The 24305-nt window shown below is 42.1% G+C and overlaps 2 protein-coding genes across 2 annotated transcripts; one reads left to right on the top strand and one right to left on the bottom strand.

Moving 5' to 3' along the window:
• gmfg (glia maturation factor, gamma) lies at positions 1 to 6018 on the bottom strand. The gene is made up of 7 exons (XM_048265231.1): positions 5579 to 6018; positions 5083 to 5179; positions 4856 to 4905; positions 1806 to 1855; positions 1362 to 1444; positions 1152 to 1225; positions 1 to 259 (listed from the first exon to the last, which is right to left on the bottom strand). The coding sequence occupies exons 1-7, from the start codon at positions 5579 to 5581 to the stop codon at positions 188 to 190; spliced, it is 429 nt and encodes a 142-aa protein (XP_048121188.1). The 5' UTR covers positions 5582 to 6018; the 3' UTR covers positions 1 to 187.
• Positions 6019 to 6786: 768 nt separating this feature from the next.
• On the top strand, positions 6787 to 19807 carry LOC125308271 (protein Smaug homolog 2). Its single transcript, XM_048264653.1, has 14 exons — positions 6787 to 7393; positions 9942 to 10271; positions 10732 to 10909; positions 11501 to 12007; positions 13652 to 13912; positions 14258 to 14367; positions 14709 to 14795; positions 14914 to 15172; positions 15792 to 15877; positions 16234 to 16349; positions 16729 to 16927; positions 17266 to 17392; positions 17774 to 17857; positions 19166 to 19807. The coding sequence occupies exons 2-14, from the start codon at positions 10254 to 10256 to the stop codon at positions 19192 to 19194; spliced, it is 2061 nt and encodes a 686-aa protein (XP_048120610.1). The 5' UTR covers positions 6787 to 7393; positions 9942 to 10253; the 3' UTR covers positions 19195 to 19807.
• The last annotated feature ends 4498 nt before the right edge of the window (positions 19808 to 24305 follow it).

Raw genomic sequence — 24305 nt, 5'->3', positions numbered from 1 at the left:
TCTATCGTAGTACAGTTTAAAATAAAAGTTTGTAAAAGTTATCTTATTTGTTTGTATAAATGAATGTTTAAGTGGTATTTCATTTTAAAGTCCAAAATGATCACTTCTGTCCACCGCACAACAACAAACAAAGAACAATACTTTATGGACAATACTGTACAAAAGGTTTGGAGAGGTTTTGTTCCTCTCAACGAAAGAATGCCAGTTTGTTTTTCAGCCACTCTTCTGTCAGGTCATCTGCATTTCGAGTCTCAAACACCTGTGGAAGAGGAGGTTACAAAGAAGAAAGTGATGAAGAAATATACAGCAAATCACGGCAGTGCAATTGTATGGATTTTAGCAAATGAAGTGGAGCCACTTAAGGCAATGGATATCATCTTCATCTGACTATACTGGGACACTATACTACATATAGAGCTAAAAATAGCACATGGTATGTAGAACTCAGGAAAAAAAATCAATATCCTCAAAGGAAATGTTTAGTTTTGAAAATTATTTTTGTCTCCCAAGAAACAAATCACACCTTATTGAGATCACATCTGTTTCACCCTTAGGAGAAATAAGGCTAGATAAGAATGAATAGAAATTAGTATTTTGGGGTCTTACATTGAGAGTATTTTGGACCTTGGTATTTGGTAGACACTTTTGTTCAAAGTGATTACTTATTACTTAGACCATCACCATAGATGGAATCCTCACTTGATTTTCACTGAAGATGGAATCTCATTCAAAAGATCAGTTAACTAAAGAAGATAGCCTACACACTCATCATTAGAAAAATTATGAAGCAAAATGTTCAGACAGAACTTAATTAACCACCAGTCTGCCTGCCAACAATGGAGGACTGCAACTAGTGGCATAGGGAAATAAAAAAAACATCTGATTGCACAGGCAGATATGTGCAGCCATGTCAGTGGCTCTTCCTCACTGGACGCTACTCACAGTGACATACACATGGGAGTGTGAGAGGAGATGAGAAATAGCCCTCCTTTTGGATCAGCCCAAGTCCAATTTAAAAAGGAAAGAAAAGACATTTTCGAGACAAGAAATTTTTCTTTGGGTGACTAATTGGATATTTTCACATTTATCACTTTCCTCTTCATATAGATTGGATAGCAAAAAGACCACAATGTCACCATCAGTTGGTATACCTTGGTCAGCTCTGCAGTTTGAACCAGACGGTTTTTGCTGCCCGCGTACATCATCTGTTGTTCAGGTTTGCACCCTGTAGGTATTACAGATATAGTGTGTCATTTAAAGTTGGTATATACTGTAAAAAGAATGTTTTATACTTACAATTTAAAACTATTCCCCAAATTCCCCAAACATGCAAGCAAGGCATCCATGCACACATTCCTCACCTACTGGACTTGAGAAGATGAAGCAGAGTGGGTATGAGACACGCCCATCCGCATGGTTATATTTGTAGCTGTACACAATGAATGTTCAACCATGTTAAGAAATCTTTGTTTGTAATTCTATTGGTTGCTTCTGATTTAACAAAGATTAATATTAACTCACTCTTTGACTTGTTTAAGCACTTGTGCTAGTTTAACTAGAGCACTTCCTAGAGACTAGCTGATGGAGACAGATGAAATATTGAACAAAAATGTGTAATGTGTAAAACTACAATATAACAGTTTGAATTAATGTATCGGTTAAGTTGTCTAGCTGTATAGAGGAATACAACGATCTTTCCGGCCAATGTGTTTGTGTCTGGTAAATAGCATTAACTGAAATTCTGCCATTTCAATAAGTGACATCACTGAATAATCATCTATACAAGCAGGTGGTAAAAAGGATATCTGGGCTGACGTTCAGGGAGCTCTTCCCTCAAGTCATCAAGAGTAATATCCTGTAATAAGAGATACAGGGTTGGTGCTATGTGGATCATTTCCCATCCTTCCTTTCATCCTTCCCTTTTCATCAACAGGGCTATGGCTTTATTAATATCCCACAAAGGAACATCTGTAAATTATCATTTTCAATCTTTCAAATTTTCAGTTTATGTAATCTATAGTATTTTCACATATCCAATTACTAAAGACAAATATTGGCTTGTGTTAAAATCGTTAGCACATTTTAGAGTAGAGTGATACTGTTGATATAAGGTATAGACTATGAACTGTAAAAATGTAGTATACCAAAGTGAAACACGATATCAGTCACAGAGAAGAAGTTCAGTCAAGATTTAAGTTTAATTTGTCTGTATACAGGCGAAAGATATACGAAGCACAAGGTAGCTCATCCCTCCCTTCAAATATTGTATGTAAAATAAAAAATAATGATTGATACCAAATGCATACAAAAGTGTATACTACCCTTAATGTCACTATTTTTTTTACTTTTTCTCTGAATCTAGGGCCTTGTAGAAAATCAATTCAAAAAGCATGCAGTACAAACTTGTGGTTCAGACATAGTGAGAGCATTTGTCTTCCGCAACCAAAAACGTTTGAATAATACTTCTCATGACAATGTCCAAACATTGCTTCCCACTTAATATGTTTTTCAGGGTGTAAAACTGAAGTAATTTCAAGAGCTGCAAATAATCTGAGGATGTAGAATTTGAACAGAAATATTTGACAGGCCTTCCTTTTGGGACCCATGATATAGACAAGGTCTGAACAAAATCTGAGACGTTGCAGCAACAACCTTATCTGATTTGACACGGAATGACACAGAATGACCCAAAGTGAGAAGACATCAAGGCTATACCCTAATCAATGGCATACATGGTATTTGATGCCCCACAAGCAATCAGTAGTGATATTAACCCAGGCGCCTTACATTGTCCCTGTTTGGGAACACACAATACATTAAACCATATATTGGAATATTGGACACTACTGTTTTCCACTCTCTCAGAACGCAAAACTATAGACATATCTGCAGCTGGTTTTAGAATAGAAACAGAGGTGGACGAAGTACACAATTACTTTACTTAAGTGAAAGTATAGATACCTTGTCAAATATTACTCCAATACAAGTGAAAGTTGCTAAGTCAGATTTGTACTTAAGTCGATGTACAGAAGTACTTGATTTTAAAAATACTTAAATATTCAGAAGTACAAGTATTTGTCCTTTTTAATGTATTATAATGTAATGTTTATTTTGTCATTAATATGGTATACATCCTTTGGTCAGTTATAGGACTTGAACAGACCTGTAGTTACATCCAACGAAAACATTTTACCTATGTTCATAACTTTGCAACTGTTCAAATTGATGCAAAAATATAATTTAAATCATTATGCATTCTCTGTTCACAAATTTAAAACATTTTCACTGTGAATACAAAAACCAGGTAATTGAATTACCTGGGACAGTTATCCTTGGGACAGATTATCCGTTCGCACCTGACGACCCCCTGGTTTCAGCACGGATCTCAGATTGCCTTTCAGACATAGCTACATGGATGAAGGCACACCACCTCCAGCTGAACCTCTCAAAGACTGAACTGCTGGTCATCCCAGCTAAACCTACCATACACCACGACATCAACATCAAATTTGACTCCCTGTCTGTTTCACCGACCAGGACTGCAAGAAATCTAGGAGTTGTTCTCGACAACCAACTAAACTTCTCAGATCATGTTGCCTCAGTCGGCCGGTCATGCCGTTTCGCACTCTACAACATACGGAAAATCAGGACTTACTTGACTCAAGATGCTACCCAACTTCTGGTTCAGGCAATAGTCATCTCACGACTCGACTACTGCAATGCCCTCCTGACAGGTCTCCCAGCCTGCGCAGTGAAACCACTTCAGATGATCCAGAACGCGGCGGCGCGCCTGGTCTACAACCAACCCAAAAGGGCACATGTTACCCCGCTGCTCATCCAGCTACACTGGCTACCTATGGCGGCCCGCATCAAATTCAAGTCTCTAACGCTTGCCTACAAAGTAGTCTCCGGTTCTGCTCCCACCTACTTGAATGCCCTCATACAGACTTACACTACCTCCAGACCGCTGCGCTCCTCTGACGAACGACGTCTAGCTCTACCACCGGTACGCTCAAGCCAATCCAAACTTTTCTCATCTGTTGTTCCTCGTTGGTGGAACACACTGCCAGTTCCTACAAGGGCAGGGACATCCTTTTCCACTTTCAAAAAACTCCTGAAGACCCAGCTCTTTAGAGAACATCTACTCTCATAGCAACACTTACAACAAGTCTTACTGATCCTAGCACTCACCAGCCGTTAAACTGACAAGTAACTGTTAAAATACAGCACTCACCGACGCACTTATTCTTACTGTACTCTAATGTGTTTTTTTTTTAAACTGTCCTAAAATTGTGAGAATTGTTCTAAAACTTACTGTTTACCATGTTGTTAGTCGCTTTGGTTAAAAAAGCGTCAGCCAAATGTAATGTAATGTAATGTAATGTAATGAATTACGAATAGATTATTTATTGTTTAATGATGCACGCTAAATATCTAGCTATGCTGTGAATGTCAGGTGATTGTTTAATTTCATTCCAATTTCACAATGATCATGGAGGATAGCCTAGCCAGACTAGGCCTACTTCTCAAATTTCAATTGCAAACTGGTTTGTCTAGGTTCTCTCAGGCTACATGGAGGATGCTCTGATGAAGAATCTGTTGTCACCATCATTACCACAGCCAATTGAGCCAAGTTCAAATGGACTATTAAAAAAAAATGAACTTCAAGATGGTCTATCGCATTATTGCATTCAAAGAATCAAATGTGGTTAAAAGTACTTCATGCTCATATTTCAAATTACACTTACAGTAAGTAGAGTATTTAATGTACTTACTTACTGTCCACCCCTGAATAGAAATAGTAACACTGATGACAAACACTTAATTTTAATCCTGCAAAAAACTGAATATTTACCTCATACTCCTCTTCCACCACTACCAGTTGTTTTACCATGTCAATCTTCACTGAACAAGGGGGAACAACACCATCATTAATCTTTTGAGAACAGTGTAAGTGACAGCCATTAAAGTGAATTGTTTCCAATAAATGTTCTTCAGATGCCCAGCAAATATAACATGTTGTGATAATCACAACAAAACCGGAAATGATGCAGCAAATAGTCTGCTGAGAAAGACACTCACTTAGTATGGCTGCATTGTTTGTCTCTTTTCGGAAACGGAACTTCTTCAGTTTTTCCTTCAGGCTTTCATCCACTTCACATACTACGAGAGAATCTGCCTAAAGATTTAACCACAACATCAGGTGACAAGTCTTGGCTGAGCTAAACTAAAACGACTTAAGAGTTGACCATCATAAGCAGGCGTAATACACACAATAACCATATAGGCCCACATTCCAACTAGGCAAATTCATTCAAAAACAATAAATGAACAAAGACAACAATAAAGTGTCATGTAGATGCTTTCCATATTATTATCTGAAAACATAACATATGTTTATGAGCAGGAAATGTGCAGCTACATGTTGCAATTCTACTTCCTGACTATAACGGTTAAGAGTGCACCAAAATGGGAGAAAATGCACTATATACATAAAAATAACATGCCATGGCATCTATAGGGAACTTGAAATTAGGAAAACTTTCGGACAATTAATTTAAAAGCAATTAATCCTTACCATTTCTCTGTCTTTAAGCTGAGACCTACTTCCTTTTGATCTATGAAGCTGTTTTTTCCTCCTGTTCCCCTTCTGACTTGTGACACAACTGACATCCTCAAGTTATAAGATGGCTATTTGCATATTGGGAGGGTATAGGCTTCTCATTACTGTGAGTGTTTTGATGTCACATTTGCACTAACACAGCAGCAGCAGAAGCAACAACAACAAAAAACAAACCAGATATGCAATATATTTTCCTCTCTGCCCTTTATATTCGTAAGTCACTGTCCATTGTCTTCATCTAAATGAGTGATTTAGAGATAAAAGAGTGCTATGTGTATGTGTACTTATGTTTGTGCTTCTGGTTAGAGGTTGAATTTCACAATGGCAATTTGGATCTCATCTAAACTAGCAATAGCTCTATGCCCATGTAAATAGAATTTCACCACGAAATTCCTATTTTTAAAATAATTGAATATCAACATTCAAGGAAAGCCCTATCAATTACATCATTTATACCTATAAACAGTTCACTAGGTGTTACTACATTGTAAATCCTATCCTAGCACAATTTGCCACACAACTTTTTGTGCAAGCCATGGTTCTTTCCAAACTGGACTATTGTAATTGTTATGCCTAGTCTACCTGCTTGTGTAGAGAGACCATTACAGATTATTTATATGCAGCAGCACCTCTGTTTTGTAATCAGCCAAAGACACATGTAACTTCTCTAGTCTGTTAGTAAAGGTTTCCTATAGCAGTCAGAATTAAAATAAAATCCCTCAGTTTGGCCTACAGGACACTAGGCCTACTGGACCGGCACCTTGATACCTATCTAGCTCTTCGTCCCATTTCGCCCACTACATACAACCCCTAGACGAGTGACTGCTGTCTGCCATCCATTAACAGGTCACTGCTAAGACTCTTTTCCTCTGTGATTCCTCATCGGTGGAATGGGTTACCTAGCCTATTTAGCTCTTGTGATAGTTTTGGGACTTTCACAAAATGTTTAATTAATTCATTAATTAATTATCTTACAGAGTTATGGTTTGTATTGTTATTGCTATTGTTAATATTACTATTGTTATGCTTTTGTAGGCTTTACAACTTTAATTAAAACTATTATTATTAACTTATAATGTAAAGTTTATGTAGGCCTACTAGTCTCTGGCCGATTGGAACTCGGCATCCCTTGCTCCTCCCTTACGTGTTTACGTCACCTAACGCTTTACGTCATGTTCCTAGCGGAGTAGTTTTTGTAGATTCTGTATATTTTTCTATGCTCAAATAAACGTTATGTCTGATTAACATTTTTATGTTACTTTACTTTTCGTCTTCGGATAATAATCTTAACTTTATATACAAGGACAATTTTGCTCATAATCTTCGCCTTCGCTTATGCTTTGGTGAAGAAGCGAGGTGTAACGTTAACGATAGCTATTTTGCTAGCTAGTATCCGTTAGCTAGCGGTATCCAGCTAGCACGAGTTATATGTTTTTAAACGTGGAAAATGTCGATAGAACTAAGCAGAAATCCAAGAGTGTGGCGGATCTGATGACATATAAGCGACGGGGAAGCAACAGTTCTCGAAGATCATCGAACCCTTGTTTGAAAAGGAAATATCTAGAATATCACCAACAGCATCGCTAGCGAAAAACAATAACGTTACGAATCCTGAATCCCTTTCATCCACAACTGGGAAAAGCAAGGGGCAAGGATCTAAATAAAGGCCTAACAGCTAGCAAAGGGTGGACTAGCCTGGTGACCAGAGCCTCCCGGTAGACCGAAGGTAGGCGCAGCAGCCAGGATCGGTGAACCCCGACGTCACCCCAGGTCTGTTAGCATTTAAACATTATTATCTCTAAATGCTTTATAACTTGGCGTGTTAGTTAGCTAATGTTGCTTTTAACTCCTGTTCATACATATTTCGCGCTCATTCCTGGATTTACGGGTAACAGCTGTCGAGATGTCTGTATTGTCATAACAAATGCTAGACTTAGCAACGATTTTGTTTCAGATCTAACGTTAGCTAACATTAACTAGCTGTTCAAGCAGTCATTAATGAAATGACACAAACTGTTTACTTGTGAATGGAACATTTACCACTCGTGGCGTATGTATTGATATTTCCAAACTCCTTAAGTAACGGTAATCATCTGTTGGTAAATCTGACGGTTGTGTTATTTGTTTAAGGAGCTGGCTAACTAGGTTAAGTGTAGCTAGCCAGGAAACATTGGCTACCCTGACTAGCTATTCGTCATTGTATGCAAATTAGAAACCGGTATTTACTTGTGACTTTTTAGACATTGATTAAACAGTAACTAAAACAAAGTTATTGTGTGGATTTCTGTTAAATGGGTTGTTTGCTATCTTTTCTGGTGGCCACGGTAGCTGGTTGCTCTGTTATTTCTTTGCCCCTGCCTAGTCTTCAGCTGATGGCTAACCTTAGCGAGCTAACCAAGCCCGCAAGCTTTCGTGGCACACACCGGCTAGCGACGCCGACTGCCTGTCTAAAACAAAGCTTGTCGTAACATTGTATTGATTAACATTTAATATTAGGAAAAACACCAGTATTAGAATAAACAACCCTTCTTTAATCTTGGTGTTGAAATCATCGTATAATGAGCATGTTGTGTTTCACGAGTCTCAACAGGACATTTGGCTTGCTAGCTGGCGATTACTAGCTAACGTCGGTCGCTTAGCTGCTAGTCACAGTTTGCAGCCAGAAGTATGTAACGTTTAAAATGTAACGTTTGTTCCTAACATTCGTATGTGTCAGTTTCAGTGTTATCAGTCTGGCTTATAAATCTGCTATTTTCACTAATACTATAGTTTTGTCATTATAGCGAGCCAACGAGATGGGCTTTTAGTTGCCTACTACTAAGGCATTTGACAAACTTGGTCTGTTACCCGATGACAGCACGATTCAAGACCCAATTATTGCCATTACTGCTATGAAGTTTAAAACGAATATTTGTTTCTAAATCCAGTTAAATGTTAAATTATATAAGCAAGATAATGAGCATGTCTTGATATGGCAATGACAACTCTACAATTTTATATTAACAGAAGCCTTTTAACTAGAGGTAGTTGCATGAGGAGATAACTGTTAATATTAAGTGAAAGTGTACGGTATTGTCTACTTGTATGGATGAAATGTATAAGAAGCTTTCAAGCCTATGTGTTTGTTAAATAGCATAAACTGAAATTCTGCCGTTTCAACTATTTCAGTTAGAAATAATAACATAATTACAATGATTGATCCTTGCTCAGTCTTCAACTATGTTAGGCCATTTATTCATTGGTTCTTTAAAAGATTTGTGAATGTGTTCATTCTCCCAGATTCATTAGATCAGTTTTTACCATTTTGCAGTTTTAGAATGAATGTTTTGAGTGTTCGTAGGTGAAAAGGATGCTTATTGGTGGCGGACTTGCTGCATAAGTGCATGTTTCTTGAGTGTGAAAGGGTAATTGTGCAGCTAAACATGATGATCACCTGCTTTCTCATTGACCCTCACATCAGAATCTGAAGTCTTCTAAAACGTTATGTTGTTATGTGGTGGAGATTCCAGCGGAAAGACAGTCACTAGCTTGAGTTGATCTGGGAGGGTTTTTTTTTTGACACAGTTGCCCTTTTTCGTTCATTGTCCGTTGTCTGGTTTTGTGTTGTTTGGAACAAAATCATCTTTTTTCAAACCACATCATATCAACTGTCACTTTAGCGATACTACAGAGTGCTTATTTTTCTTGAATAGATACCTATAGCTGCTACTTTGATCTACCTTGAACACAAATACGTGCTCATACAGTCAAAGCGATGTGGTGTGCATCAGTAGTTGCCACAGAGTTTCATCAGACACTTTGAGGAAAAGTCAGTCAAACCAGTAGCTTACACCTTGCTGGTGTAATCTTAATAGGTGTAGAATGCTGGTGTTTGCAGTAAGGCGCTCTGCGCTAGTGGTGGGATGAAGCTGATTATCTGAGCACAGCATTATGATAAGCTGACCTGAATAAAAGAGATGTGTCTCAGCATAGTGCCCTCCATGCCTCTCGCCACGGCCCTGTAGGGCTTCTTTAATGATGCAACCATCAGTAAATATTATCAGTTAACCTGCTGTATATACTGTGTATGCTGCTGTGCAAGCTTAGTATCTATACATTGTTTACTTAAAGAATGAACAATCATCTTCAATGATTTTCAACTTTTAAATCCAGTGTTTTTCTTTTTCTTTTGCACCTTTGACTCCCGAAGACTTTTTGTCGTATTGTGGAACGGAATTTTAAGTTGATTTGTAGAGACACTCAGGTCTCCCACCCCGCCCAAATGGACCAAAAGTGGTGTGCTCTACTTCTGTCTCTCTGTCTCCCTCCTCTCCTGCAGCTGGGCCCTCGTTCCAGCTTGAACCATGTGAGGGGCATATCCAGCTGCCCAGAGAGGACCCCTCTCCCTCCCCCGGAGACAAGAGCTCCATAGACAGGCGTGACCCCACAGGAGGCTCGCCCGACGGACCCCAGCGCCCGAGTGAAAGAGACTCTTTCCCCTCACCCCCCTTTCCTTCCCCCCCCAATCTCCCCATCCCAAACACAGAACCCTAACCCTCTCAAGGTCCTCGCCGTACCCTCACCGTACCCTCACTTGCGGTATTGCTCGCCATTCTTCAGCAACGTCGGTTTCCCGAGAGAGGGACCAGTCATGATGTTCCGTGACCAGGTAAGTGCCATTAGGGAGCATTTTTGAGGCACTAAGCTGCAGATGTGGCTGCTACTTGTTGTCACCGGTCCATATCAACACTGAGCTCAGGTTCAGATTATTTCAGGGTACCTCTTTGGAAGAAAGATCAGCCAACCCTTGGTTTAGACTGTTTCAGAGACAACTGTGCACTATTGTAGACATGATTATGCCAGCTGATAATGGTAGTCTTCCAGAGAATGTCAAAAATAACTGCAGTGGGAGCAATACAGTGTTACACTACAATAAAAATGGATGCATTGAGATACGGGGATGTTACATGCACAACCTATATTTTGACTCTGTTAAGTTAATTTGTAGCAGCATGTGTTTGCCTGCAATGCAAGTAACAGTCATCACCTCTAAGTGCTCAGTCACTTCCTAGCAGTAGCGTAATAGGTACGTTTTTGAGTGCCATTGCTGACTGCTGTGTGGTGCGCAGGTGGGCATCCTGACGGACTGGTTCAAAGCGTGGAATGAGTGCGAGCAGACGGTGGCGCTGCTATCACTGCTGAAGCGCGTCTCGCGCACCCAGGCTCGCTTCCTGCACATCTGCCTGGAGCACTGGCTGGCCGACTGCACTGAGATCCACGTGCTGGAAGCTGAGGCCAACAATGCAGGTACGACACACACAAACACACACACACGTGGACACAGAGATGTGTTTATTTGGACATTCTCCTTATGTTAGTGTTCAAGCTATTGAAGGACGTTTTGTTCTGTGAATTATATGGAGTATAACTGTAGGGTTGTTTCTTTAAACTAACTGTTCACGAGAACTCTTCGCAAGTATATTTGTCTTTAATTACCACTAAGCATAAATCAGAGGTGTGTGTATTGGAGATATGTGAATATACATTTATTTTTAGGATTGTAGTTTGCATTCTCAGCATTTAGGAAATGCATTCTGAACACACAGTTCATTTTCCTGCAGAAGGAGCACAGACTGCAGGGGGCCTTCATGCGTAGTGCATTAATATGTCCTCTGCTGTGTTAAACTCAATTCTGTGTCCACAACAGTCATTGAAATGTCCTAATTTAATAATCCTCATTAGATAAACAGAGGAATTTGTCATTTTCTTATAAACAATATTTTTACTTCTTTTATCCTATTTCTATTGGACTCTTTGGTGCTCTCCTCTCTCTCCTCTTCCCCTTCTCTTCTATACATTTTCTGTTTCCTCCTTTCTCTTTTTCCTCTCCTGGTGCAGCCATCGTCAGCCAGTGGCAGCAGGAGCCCAAGGAGAAGGCAGTGTCGCTGCTGCTCTCTCACCTGCCGCTGCTGCAGCCGCGCAACAGTGAGGCCAAGTGTGAGTACATGAAGCTGCTGCAGAAGGTGCTGAGCCACACCATCGAGAGCAGCCTGTTCGTGGAGGAGAGCCGACAGCTGCTCTCTTACGCGCTCATCCACCCGGCCACCACGCTGGACGACCGCACCTCGCTGGCCATGTGGCTCAACCACCTGGAGGAGCACCTGTCGGCGCGGCCGCCCCCTCCGCCTCCGCGGCTGTCGTCGCAGCAGGGCGGGCACCACTACGGGCACCTGCGGCAGGGTTCGGACGAGTGGGCCTGCCCGCCCGAGGTGCAGGAGGCGGCCCACGCCTGGCACGAGCAGCAGCAGGCGCCCTCCTCGTCCTCGTGCAGCTCGCCGGCTGGACAGAACGGACACCTGCCGTTCCACAGCCCCGGCGGTCTGCCCTCGCCCATCAACAGTGCCGGTCAGTGGGTCACCGGGGAGGGAAATGAGTCTCTTAGCCAAGGGGCCAAACTGTTAATTAAGTAGATAATGTGTAATTTGGGTCAAAGGTTGGTCTTTTGATTGTAATTATAATACCAGGGTCTGAGACATGAGCATCATTTCAGTACAGTCAGTGATCAACGTATTAATCATGTAAAGCACGTCTAACACAAGCACATGAAACATAAAGCTTAACTGACCAAAATGATGGAAAGCAATAATTGATACATCAATTTAGCGATCTGACGAGTGAATGGGAAGACATCAAATTTAGTTTTCTGTCATCTGTTTTGATTTTTGTTTGTTCTTCCTCCACCCCCCTAAAAAAATGCTGCCCATTGATAGTCTCGCTACTGTTGCCAAGTTGAGTGAATGAGGCTCACGGTGGCAGCGAGGCATGTCCGAATAAAATATTTCTATAAAATGCTGCCTTCTAAGACACTTTAATTTTGCCGAATTTTGAAGGCAGCACAGATTTATTCTTCATGCTGCCTTCAACTTCCTTAATTCGATCTAATTGTGAGCTGAAAGAATGTTACATTATTCTGCTTTTTGGTATCTTGGCAACAGCGTTCTGTGTTGCTATCTTACTAGACTGAAAAAAAGTTCATAGCTGGTACCTTGATGCCTGCTAAGGCAAGTGACTCGTTCGATAGCTAAAGGCAGCGAGGCAGCAGGCAGCTGCTGTGGCCACTTGCGCCACAGCACCTCCCCTGTCCAATCAGATATTAACTAGATGTACCGCCGAGCGGTACAAAATATGACCGCCGCCCAGTCCAGCACATTTTTTCCACAAAAATAAATCACGCTGAAAGGCCTATATGATTCTAACTGTCTCACTAAATTGCATTATCCACACTCAATTCTCACTGGTATCTGCTAGACAACAAGTACCAAAACATGATTAGTTCATAGATTTCACATGTAAAATTCATTTTATACAACCCCACCCCCATCTTGCCTGTTCATAATTCTGAGAAATTCTTGAATTGTGTGCATGTGTGCATGTACATGTTTATGTTTATGTGTGTGTGTGCGTGCTTGTTTGTGTGTGGGCTTGTGTGTTTGCCTGCGTATGTGTGTTTGTGCATGTGCATGCATGCGTACATATGTCTACTGTGTGAGTATGTGTCATACGTATGATTACTGTGAATGTATGTGTGTGCGTGTGTATCTGTTTATGCACATGTGTGCACATGGGATGGGTTAACATGACCCCTGGAGGCAAACATACGGAAAAAATTGGTCATCCTAGGCCCTACGGTTCTCAAGATATTCACAGAAAACTGTGTCTGCCCTACCCTCCTTTCCAGTACAGCGGGGGGGCTACAGATCAAAACAAAAAACGATGGTTCCATGCTATCCCTGTGGGGTTACATGCCCACCAAGTTTCGTGTACCCCAGTCTTTCAGTGTCCCGGGAATCCTTGACGGAAATTTGGACATGCAAAAAAGAAAAGAAAAAAAAAATCTGAAGCTTCGCTGCGTGGCGGTCATAATAAATACATGGACCAGACCCGAACCAGAACTCTTGTATAACCCCCGTAGTCACCCCCTAGCGAGATGTTTTGAAGCTGACGACCAGCTGTTCACCCGGGTCGCTGTGGTTCTTGTGGTCCCTCCAGGCTTGCCGACCCAGCTCCAGCCCAGCCCGCTGAAGCGCTCCATGTCTCTGATCCCTAGCGGTCCGGTCTGTGGCTCCGAGTGGCTGAGCCCCTCGGACGAGCAGCAGGGCCAGGGGCTGCAGGGGAGCCGTCAGGCCACGACAGGCCCTGACCACGCGCCCCTCTCCCCCCAGAGCAGCGTGGCCTCCTCTGGCAGCGAGCAGACCGAGGAGCAGGGCTCCGCGCGCAACACCTTCCAGGAGGACGGCAGCGGCATGAAAGGTCAGGCCTGTAGCAACTAAGGACATTCACAAGTTCACAATTGCAAACCTACTTGGGATTTTATATTAATAGTTAATCTGTATAGTATTGCTTTACATGTTCCCTTAAGAATTCTTGAATTTCCCCTTTGGGATCAATAAAGTATCTCTCTATCTCTCTATCTCTCTATCTATCTATGACCGCTTACTTAAGTTAGTAATATGTCTGACCCAGGTCATCACAGGCTTTATTTCACTGGTTTAGGTTCTTGCTCAAAAGTTGCTGTAACATATAGCAAGGCTGGGGATATGCACAGACGTATGCAGCTCTGTACGCCTCACTCCGAGCCTGTTGCCTCTCTCACAGACGTGCCCACGTGGCTGAAGAGCCTGCGGCTCCACAAGTATGCCTCGCTTTTCTCTCAGATGACCTACGAGGAGATGATGACCCTCTCCGAGCATCATCTGGAGTCTCAGGTGGGCAGGACACACACACACACACTGATTAACCTCAGCTGTATGGCTCTAGTCATCCATAAAATAATGAACTGAAGCCTAAGGCCAATGTCTTTTATCCTAATTCTTAATTCTTGCTCTGACGTCCGTTAAGTAGACGTCTTAAGTAGACATCTAGACAAAGTTTAGGTTGGATTGCGATAGGCACAAAAAATGATTGTGGTGTGAATTAAGTAAGCCTTTTAACACGTTATATGACATGCTTGTATACAGTACATGCTTGTAATATGAAATGCGTGTGGTCGTGTTGGTATGCAAAGTATTTTTATTCAATTGGGATGCCATGTACTTTTTTCCTGCAGAACGTGACCAAAGGTGCACGGCACAAGATTGCCCTGAGCATCCAGAAACTTCGTGAGAGGCAAAGTGTCCTGAAATCTTTAGAAAAGGTGACATATTGAGCCTGACACCTCACTCTCCAGTCAAAATATGGGTTACATGTTGGGAAGAGGGAATTGAATGCCTTGCGGTGTGCTGAATGTAAATCATTTTCCCTGTCTTTCCCAGGACATCCTGGAGGGAGGCAACGTGCGGAATGCGCTCCAAGAGCTACAGCAGATCATCATCACGCCCATCAAAGTGTACGCCCTGCCCAGCGCCCGGGAGGTGGACCCAGTGGCCGTGCCCACCAAGGGCGGGGAGGACAAGGATGGTCCGGCCGAGGGTTTCCAGTCCAACAGCCCCTCCACCTGTGATGGCGAGTCCTCCACCGCGCCCATTGGAGACGGAGACATTGCAGGCCAGTTCACCCGCGTCATGGGCAAAGGTCAGTCGCACACACACACACACACACACCATGCACAGCTGCATCACTGATGAGAGAACATTATTCTTAACATTATTCTGAACTCCCTTTTTTGGGTTTTAAAATCTCTGTAGTCGTGACTTGAGCCAGAAGTACGCAAGATAACTGACATCATGCACATGGTTCTTATGCAGTTGTAGTACTCAATAATGCAGAAGACCAATGTTAGAATTGATGAACATTCATAAAAAAAAAAAAAATTATTACATATATTGATTTTGATGTTGATGCACTTTCTGCATTGATGTAGCCCTATTATGTGTACCTAATGGTGTGTACAACCTTTGCGTTGTATTCCTGTTAACACGCTGCCTGAGCTTAGACCACTCTACTCCATATTTGGGTCTTAATGACTTTCCATTCAGAGGTCATTCATCTCTCTCTACACTGATATGTTGTTATCCAGCATTAATTGTTAATGTTGGCTTATGGATTGTGTAGTTTTAGATAAAGAAAGAATGGCAACTTGAGATTGTTGAACAGGGCAAGGTTGTTGGGCTGTTTTTTGGGATGGTTGGTTAAAGAGTATGTAGCATGTCTGCCTGCGCTAACAAAGAGGTGTTTTTGTTTGCTGGGTCAGTGTGCACCCAGCTGCTAGTGTCCAGACCGGACGAAGAAAACATCAGCTGTTACCTTCAGCTCATTGAAAAGTGCTTGGCCCACGAGGTGAGTAACATGTCCGTGGACCCCATCATCGCATGACTTATGTTTTTATGAAAATATTGCTTCATGTGGACTCTTACAAAACACCCTCTTATCTGTTTATTCGTATATGTTTTTTTAATATTATGTAAGTGTGTTTTTTAATATCTAACTTTGAGCAGCCAAAACATTTTAATTGTCCTGTACTATGACAATTATGGTTTTCTTTTCTATTCTATGCTAATATTTAAAGAGAGTGGTAGTGTTTGGCTGGTGAAGCTCCCCAGTGTAGCTGGCTGGGTGTTCCGGTAGCTGCTTTGATGTGATGGGAGTAGTGGGGATTGGGGAAGTAAGGTGCACGTGTCGTGTGCTCGCCACAGGCTTTCACCGAGACGCAGAAGAAGAGGCTGGCCTCCTGGAAGCAGCAGGTGCTCAAGCTACTGCGCCTCTTCCCCAGGAAAGCCATGATGGACATGCCCATGTACCGCCAGAAAGGGTGAGGGAGACCCCCCCCCCAAATACGTCTCACACACACACACACACACACACACACACGTCACATGTCACATGTCACATGCAGTTGGGGACAGGTTTTCTGTTTTTGTATCTGATTTCTCTCTATCTGTTCTGTTTATATTATTCACCCTAATTCTGTCTGATCTTAGTCTGAACCTGTATGGTGCAATATGCAGTTTACTCTCAGTCCTTCACTTATGTCTCTGTCTCTCTCTCTCTCTCTCTCTCTCTCTCTCTCTCTCTCTCTCTCTCTCTCTCTCTCTCTCTCTCTCTCAGATGTAGAAAAGAAGTGAGACTGTGTGAAGTGTATGTGTGCCTGTGTGTTGATTGGTGCCTCTCCCTCTCTCTTTGTGACACAGCTGGGCGTACGGCTCCAACTCACTCCCCACAGCTGGCTCTGTGAGTGTGGGCTTGAGCCGGCGGGGGCAGAGGCAGTTTCAGATGCCCCCAAGGGGGATGCCGCCAGGCCGCATGAACATTATAAGTCCAGGGGGCATGGGGGGCACCTCGCCCCGACACACCCTCACCAACCCGGCACTGCCTGGCCAGGGCCGACAGGTTGGTTACCCACACACACACACACACACACACACACACATACTTAACCCATACAAACACTCTTAGCCTCACCAAATCAAACTAGGGGCGACAGGGTGGGCACACATTCTCACACACACAGTCAGGTGAAAAGGACAGGTTCATTTGCTAACAGCTTACAGGCTCACTGAAATATTTATCCTTATAATAAAATATGCAAATGACGGTACTTTCAATCAGATCAGCGCTACTCTCAATTGATCAAATAGGAGCTAAAGGGAGACTCTGAGCTGGGACCTACTGAGGCTTCCCTCTGGCCTGTGTGGTACCCTCCAGTAACAGGTGCTCTCTGTCCACAGAACCTGTGGTTTGCCAACCCGGGAGGCAGCAACAGCATGCCCAGCCAGAGCCGCAGCTCTGTCCAGAGGACGCACTCGCTGCCTGTGCACACTTCCCCTCAGACCATGCTCCTCTTCCAGCAGCAAGGTAACCACACCAGGGAGGGAGGGAGGGATGGATGCATTGACTTGATTTATTGATTTGATGAATTTGATTGATCTGTATCAGGGGGCATTTTTCCCCCTTACCACCAATCAAATAGAACGCCAATATAAGTTGGGCATGAAGACTTCAGTATGTGTTTAGCGAGTGCATGCTTAAGAGTGTCTGTGCTACAAATGCCAGCTATGAATTCAGGGCATATCAGAAGTGTTTAAACCCATGGTTGAGTTGTGGTTCTATGGGGTGGGGCAATTGAGGGCATTGTTGTTACGATAAGGGGATTTTACAGCACTGCCATCAAATTGCACCATTTTCCCAGTGTTGTGTTTAATATTGTTTCTTCGCATTTTCTCGTCCGTGTCCCAGAATGCCAAGTACCGGGCACAGACCTGGAGATCAACCCCACGCTGGAATCTCTTTGCCTCAGTATGACGGAGCATGCCTTAGGGGGTAAGGCTTAAACACCACACACAATTGCACCCACACATTCGAGGCTGAGAGAGAGAGAGAGAGAGAGAGAGAGAGAGAGAGAGAGAGAGAGAGAGAGAGAGAGAGAGAGAGAGAGAGAGAGAGAGAGAGAGAGAGAGAGAGAGAGAGAGAGAGAGAGAGAATTATTCATCCCATCAAATATTGATTTTCTCTTGACCAAGTTTGTTCTGACTGAAAATGCCAAACAGTTGGAAGACAATGTGGTAGAAACATGAAATAAAAAAAGAATTTTCATCTTTTTTAAAAACATTTTTATGAAACATGGCATGTCCATAAATGATTATAATTGATCATTTAAAAAAGGTATGAATCATTCAACATTCAATCAAAAAGAAATGTTAATAAATATGAAAATCTTATTTTTTTGATTCCATGTTTCTGCCACATTGTCTTACAGCCTTTAGCTATGTGGCCGTATCATTTTTAGTCAGAACACACATTGATCAAGAGAATATCAACATTAAATCAATATTTGCCAGGGGTATTAATAATTTTGCTCTTAACTGTATGCAATCAGTATGTTTTGCTTTCATAAATGAAGTCCTGATTGAGCTACTGTTGACTTAAGGGCGCATTTACAGTAGACCATTTGGTCTGCACCCGAGTTTGTTTGAGCCGGTGAATTTTGCCAATGTGAACGCAGTCTACCAAACCCGGGTGCGGACCAGGGACCGCTAGAAAACAGTGGTCTGGGGTACGGTTTGTTAGAACTCTGGTGCAGTTCAAATGCTGTCTGTTTGACGTTGCCAGGCGATATTGGTAAAAAGAAGCTAGTGTTTATTACATAAACGGACCCAGGTCTGCAAACAAAAATGTAATGTGAACAGAGACCAGCTGGGTCCGGGCTAGGGGGTAGTAATCACACTCGGGTATGGTCTAGTTAAACTGACCCAGTGTGAAGGAAAACCTAAGTGTCTTCACACTGCCCAGAAAATGCCCAATAAACCCCAGACTCTAAAGTTGGCAGTTGTTTGGTGGTGCAGTCTCAAGAATGTGTAGAAAACCAACTGCCAGTTCCACACTGCCTAGACAGTAATTGAAATGAATGACTTTTAGACACATCAAACTCTTTTAGACACATCAAACAGCTTCATCTAACAAGCACCAACATAAACCGACTGATGGTGTGCACACTGACCCAACTGATGGCACTTATTGGGGCAGTGTGCAAGCACCTTAAGAGATCTTTCTTTTTTTTTTTTTTTTTTTTTTACTTTGAGCTGAATATCCTCATTGATTCATTCTCCCTCTGTCTTCCCCAATCCACAGATGGAATGGACAGAACATCAACAATATGAAAACCTAAAAGTGAAAAAGAAACTGGCAAAACAAGAAAAAGAAAAACACTTTGTACCTGAATTATGAGTGGTCCAGCACATATGTACATGCTTAAAAAAACAGAAAAAAGAGAGATGCAAGGAAAAGGAAGAAAACAGTCACTACAAAAAATGACAAAAAACTAACTGTGTATATGTTATCTGATATTTTTCTACTTTATTATACTTAACTAAGTTTATTATAAGTGGAATACAAATGACTATTATATTACAGGAGAGAGTGTGAGTTAGAGGAGTGGAGGGTGGTATAGGTAGTAATTGCATCAGCTCAGTTTGTTTCTTCTGCTGTAACGTGACCTTCCGATTAGAAAAGGTCAATGTGCCCCCCTACCCCCTTTGGCTCTGCAAGGAAAGAGAGTGATTGGTGCTGTCTTAAAGGGGGATTTCACCATGCATCCATTTATTTTTCCTCCTCTCTTCTCCTCCCTGTGAAACGTGCAAAATGGGAGGCGGGTCAGTTTTGTAACCCCCTTATGCACCCCAAGCTCCTCAGACGTGTGCGCATGCGCACACACACACAATCTACCATCGTGCATGGCTCACAGATACACACACACACACACACACACAGAAAGCATAACATTTTTATAACATGCATACTCCCAGTCACCGGCCACACACACACACACACCCTAGAGTGCAATCCTCTAGTCTAGTATAAAGCTCTTAGTCCTAAAATCACACACAAACATGAGTCCCGGGCATGCTAGTCCATGTCCTCACTCTCACCGCCCCTTAAGTTGGCTCTTGTACGCACATGCGAATAACGTCCTTAACGTTATTCTGACCCCCTCAGTTCCTTGACCCCTCAACACATATAACTCTAAGGGCCGCCTTTGGCACAGACAGGACCAATCAGGGGCCCATTATTTATATAACCCCACACTCACCTCAGATCCCCCAGGCAGTAAGTCACACTTCTCCTGAAGCCCGCCTGCCTACCTGCCTGGGTAGCTGCATCCTCCAGTGTGTGTTGGTATTTAGTGCTTGCTCAACACAAGTGATGAGGAATCTTCCACAGGAGCCGAGCCCCCGAGCTCTTGCCTGAAGCTGGTTGTTTGTGGACCTCCCATCGTCCAGCGTCTGTCTGGGGACTGGAGCACTGTACGCCTATGGGAGTCACTCTGGCCTGCATGACCCCCCCCCCCCACCCCCCAAATCCTCCTACCATAGGGTGAGGCCAGAGAGGTGTGGACATATGGGAGATATTGTCTTTTTGTTGTTGATAATGTTGTTATGGGACCGGGTGACTGTTGTGTTTTTTGTACTTTCTTTTTTTCTTTTTTTGTTTTCAGAGCTGGACTCATAGTTTGATGTTTTGGAATGAAATATCAAAGCATGTTCACAATGTCCCCTCCACCTTTTTTTTTTTTAAAAAATGTTGTTTTGTCTCGATCGTTCAAACCTCATCTCATGCGAGAAAGATAGACAAAGCAAAGAGACACAACCTAAATTCCTATCAGTCTCACACCCTCTATCAGCTCCCCACCTCCACCTGTCTCGAAGCTTCCTTCGAGTCCCCTCTCCCAGTCACCAGACACGTCAGTTTTAGGAGATTTGATGAATCACGTCATATGAAGGTGGTAATGTACACCCATTGTATTGCTTTCCTCCACATCCTCACATCCAGGCGCAGTCTTAAGCAAGCCATTTCGCTGGACCATGTAAGAGTGGAGGTGCTTGTATAGTACTTATTTGGTCTTAATTATTATTATTATTATTATTATTATTATTATTATTATTATTATATTATTTGTTTTGTTTGTTTTTTTTCTTTTGGATCCCTCCTTCATTCCCCCTTTGTCAGGGAAGAAAAAAGAAAAACAGGGTTTCCATATTTCCTCAGAGGGCCTTGGCTGGTCTGTTTATCTAGTAAAACTTTGTTATTTACCAAACACACCCCATCTGCGCTCATTTGTTCATCCTTCATGTAAGTTCTTTGTGTGTGTGTGTGTGTGTGTGTGTGTGTGTCGCGTCATACAAATTGTCATCCAGCAGAAGTGCACGCTAGGTTTTCACATGATACATTCCCATTAAATACGCACATACATATGGACACATGTACAATAACACACAGCTATTCATTGTTATATTCATACAGCGATACAGTATGAGTGAACCTATAATTATTATATTTACATTCCAGGGTAAGTTTAATCTTTAGTCCTAAGTGAGTTTAATCCTCGTGAGACGGTTCACAGTCCATAGTTGGATATTGGAAATAACAGACAATTCACGGTTCAGAACATTATTTTTCCCCCATCAAATACTTAATTTACTTTTTTTTTTGATTGACTAATCATGAGCAGTCTGGGCACCTAAAAGGCCTAGTTCCTTTGGTCTGGTGAGAGGTACATTACTCTCTGGGCTTTAACATATTGATTCAGATTGTAGATTTAAATATGCTTTGTATAAAACATGGCTGGTCAAAACATAAGAGGGTTTATTCAGAGGTTATCTATAGAGGACTCAATGCAGCAAAGACGAGGTTAACAAATACGTGTTTGCAGGGAGTAACAACTTGCAAAGCATATATTTATGAATGTGTGCAAAGCTATTATTATTTTGAGGGAAAACACTAGCCATTCACTAGCCATACATCAACGCAGCACCAACTGTCAGCCTATGTGTGGCATAGCATTTTTGGCTCATTTCAGTGTAAACCGTGTGTACTGTGAAACCACTCCACCCTCAAAGCAGGTATCCCACTTCCTCTTCTTGTAAATGAAGCAAGCAACAACAATAAATGGGGGGTAAATATGTCATGTGCCACATGCATGAATGCTGTTGCCTCTGCTACCATCAGCTTGAAGCTCACTCAGGGACACAGGGTCACTTTCATCCCAACCAGCCCCTAGTTACAAGCCCTCCTGCCATTATTCCCTTAGCAACAATTCCCTTTCAGTCGCCCCCAGTGGACAACACTCTGTAGCTTTTATGCAACAGTACAATGCCATCCAAACAAACACCCAATGGCATTCAAGTGGGAACATATACTTTCTAAGACCAGTCTCTCTGCATGGACCAGTTAGATGAGGATGATATTGGTGAAGAGTTGTGTGTTTGATTGCATGTGAGCTTGTGTGGGCAGCTAGCACATTGTTAAATCTACGACTTTCTTTATTTATTTATTTCTTTTTTTTGTGGTGTGTGTATGGGGTGGGGGCGTGCTTTCAAGTGTAAAGGTCACAGCTCCCCAAGGTGAATATGAATCCGATCCAACTGAAGTGAAGATAATCTAATTATGTGTTATGGCGGTGGACTTGCTGACTACACTGACCAGCATGTAGTGAGCATAGCGGACCTCACAGATGCCGTTCAACCCCATTCAGCACACTCACATACCACTAATTTTTTCATGTTATTGTTGGGATGTCCTGTCATTGCTGCACGCAAGCGCTTTGGCTGTGAACTGCCAGTCGACCAGCAGTGCTCAGTGTGAAGTTTATTCTGTTGAGAGACAATTTAATTTGATCATTGGTGTTGATTTTGGGAGAAAGGAACACATTCTTGCCTACATCATGTTTGTTGAGTTCTTTCTTTCTTTTTTTTTTTTAAGAATTGAAAATCAATTAAACTTACATTGCTTGCTCAGAGAAATAGAATCAAATTTTAGTCTTAAGTTGGTTTTCACATCTGGTCATAATTGTCCATGAACACACCATTTCTTAAAATCTGAACGTCACAGTGTCCAATACCAGCATGAAGCTTCTGGTTTTAGCGTTCCAAAGAGTTTGTAAGAGTTGTGCCCACACCAAAGTGGATCAAGGTTCAGGAGGCATCAGAGATGTGGCAATGTGTATAAGGTGTGCAAAATGCACCTGTAATATTGTTTTCTTGTTGCGCTTTCGGGTTATTTGTTCTTTTTGTGTAAACGAAGGGTGACTTCATGTTTTTAGTCTTTGTATTTGTTGTTGCATGCAAATTAGAGGAACTGAGGCAAAAAAAGTAATGAGGCTGTGCCTTTTCTTTTTTATATACAATTTCAGTTCCTCTCAAATGGAATCTGGTGCATTCATAGATAAACAAAGGGTTAATTAACCAGGATGGATTTACATGAAGTGTCGTTGAGTTGTCATCATAGCTCACTGATAGAGGACATATCTGGACAGTCTCTCCTCTTGTAACAGTGGCTGTGGTGCAGTGTTGTTTTTGGGGGAATATAGCCAAGGAAGCTGAAAAATCCCCAGGCATAAAATGCCTTAAATAAAACAGGAAGCAGGTGATTCTTCCCCACAATCCTTAATACATGTGTAGCATTTTGGGGTAGACTCTAGAGTTAAAGGGTTGAGATTACAAATATATTCATAGGGTGCACTGCTGCTATAGAAAGGCAGGAGGAAAGGGTGAGCAAACATGGTGGGCTCCTCTCCAGTGGCTTTTGGGATTGCCTCTGATTCCATTCCGTGGCCTGTATGAAGAGCCTGGCCGGTGATTTCTGGAGCTGGCTGTTCTCTGTTTCGTGGCTCAGATAGACCATTACTGTGATTTGTTGTCAGAGAAGTAGAATGATGCATCAGCCAGTCTGCTTGCTTTCGTTTCCAAAAGCATAATGGATCTTTTACTCTATGCCAAGACTGATGGACGTTTTTGTTTACCTCTTTTTTGTGAACTACAATAGTAACTGGAGTAGACAAATGACCACTGTACTTGCATTGCCGAGAATGGAAATGAAATGTTTTTCTGTTTTCTGTTTTTGATGATAATGTTGTTGTTATCACTGCTTTGAATGTTAGTTGGGAGTGGAATGGTCAAGAGACTTGTTTCTATGTTGACTGTCTTTCTTTTGCCATTTTTGTTTTTATTCTTGCCATACTACACACATGATGGAGGAAGTCAGATTGACATTAAACCTGTTAATGTTTTGCAAAGTGAATGTAGCCTTGGGTGTTTATTATACAGATTTTTCTGTGCCACTGCCAATGTTTTATGTGGACAATGTACAGCAAAGTAGTTGTTTAGAGTCGCTGATAAAATTCCTCTGCTCTGACACAACCATCTCCTCCGGTAATTTGCACCATAGTGGTGATAGTGTTCAGGATAGGCCCGGGCCTGGCAGTGGACAATAGTGA

The sequence above is a fragment of the Alosa alosa genome, chromosome 15, assembly GCF_017589495.1.
Source record: "Alosa alosa isolate M-15738 ecotype Scorff River chromosome 15, AALO_Geno_1.1, whole genome shotgun sequence".
Classification (NCBI taxonomy): domain Eukaryota; kingdom Metazoa; phylum Chordata; class Actinopteri; order Clupeiformes; family Clupeidae; genus Alosa; species Alosa alosa.
This window is presented reverse-complemented; position numbering and strand designations above follow the sequence as displayed.

Bases quoted from the DNA above. Each gene is read 5' to 3' on its own strand.
- LOC125308271 (XM_048264653.1), top strand. The intron at 14,368-14,708 runs GTGGGCAGGACA...TTTTTCCTGCAG, and splicing joins AGCATCATCTGGAGTCTCAG to AACGTGACCAAAGGTGCACG. The intron at 16,928-17,265 runs GTTGGTTACCCA...CTCTGTCCACAG, and splicing joins TGCCTGGCCAGGGCCGACAG to AACCTGTGGTTTGCCAACCC.
- gmfg (XM_048265231.1), bottom strand. The intron at 4,906-5,082 runs GTGAGTGTCTTT...CCCCTTGTTCAG, and splicing joins AAACAATGCAGCCATACTAA to TGAAGATTGACATGGTAAAA. The intron at 1,856-4,855 runs GTAAATATTCAG...CTCTTATTACAG, and splicing joins TGGTGGAAGAGGAGTATGAG to GATATTACTCTTGATGACTT.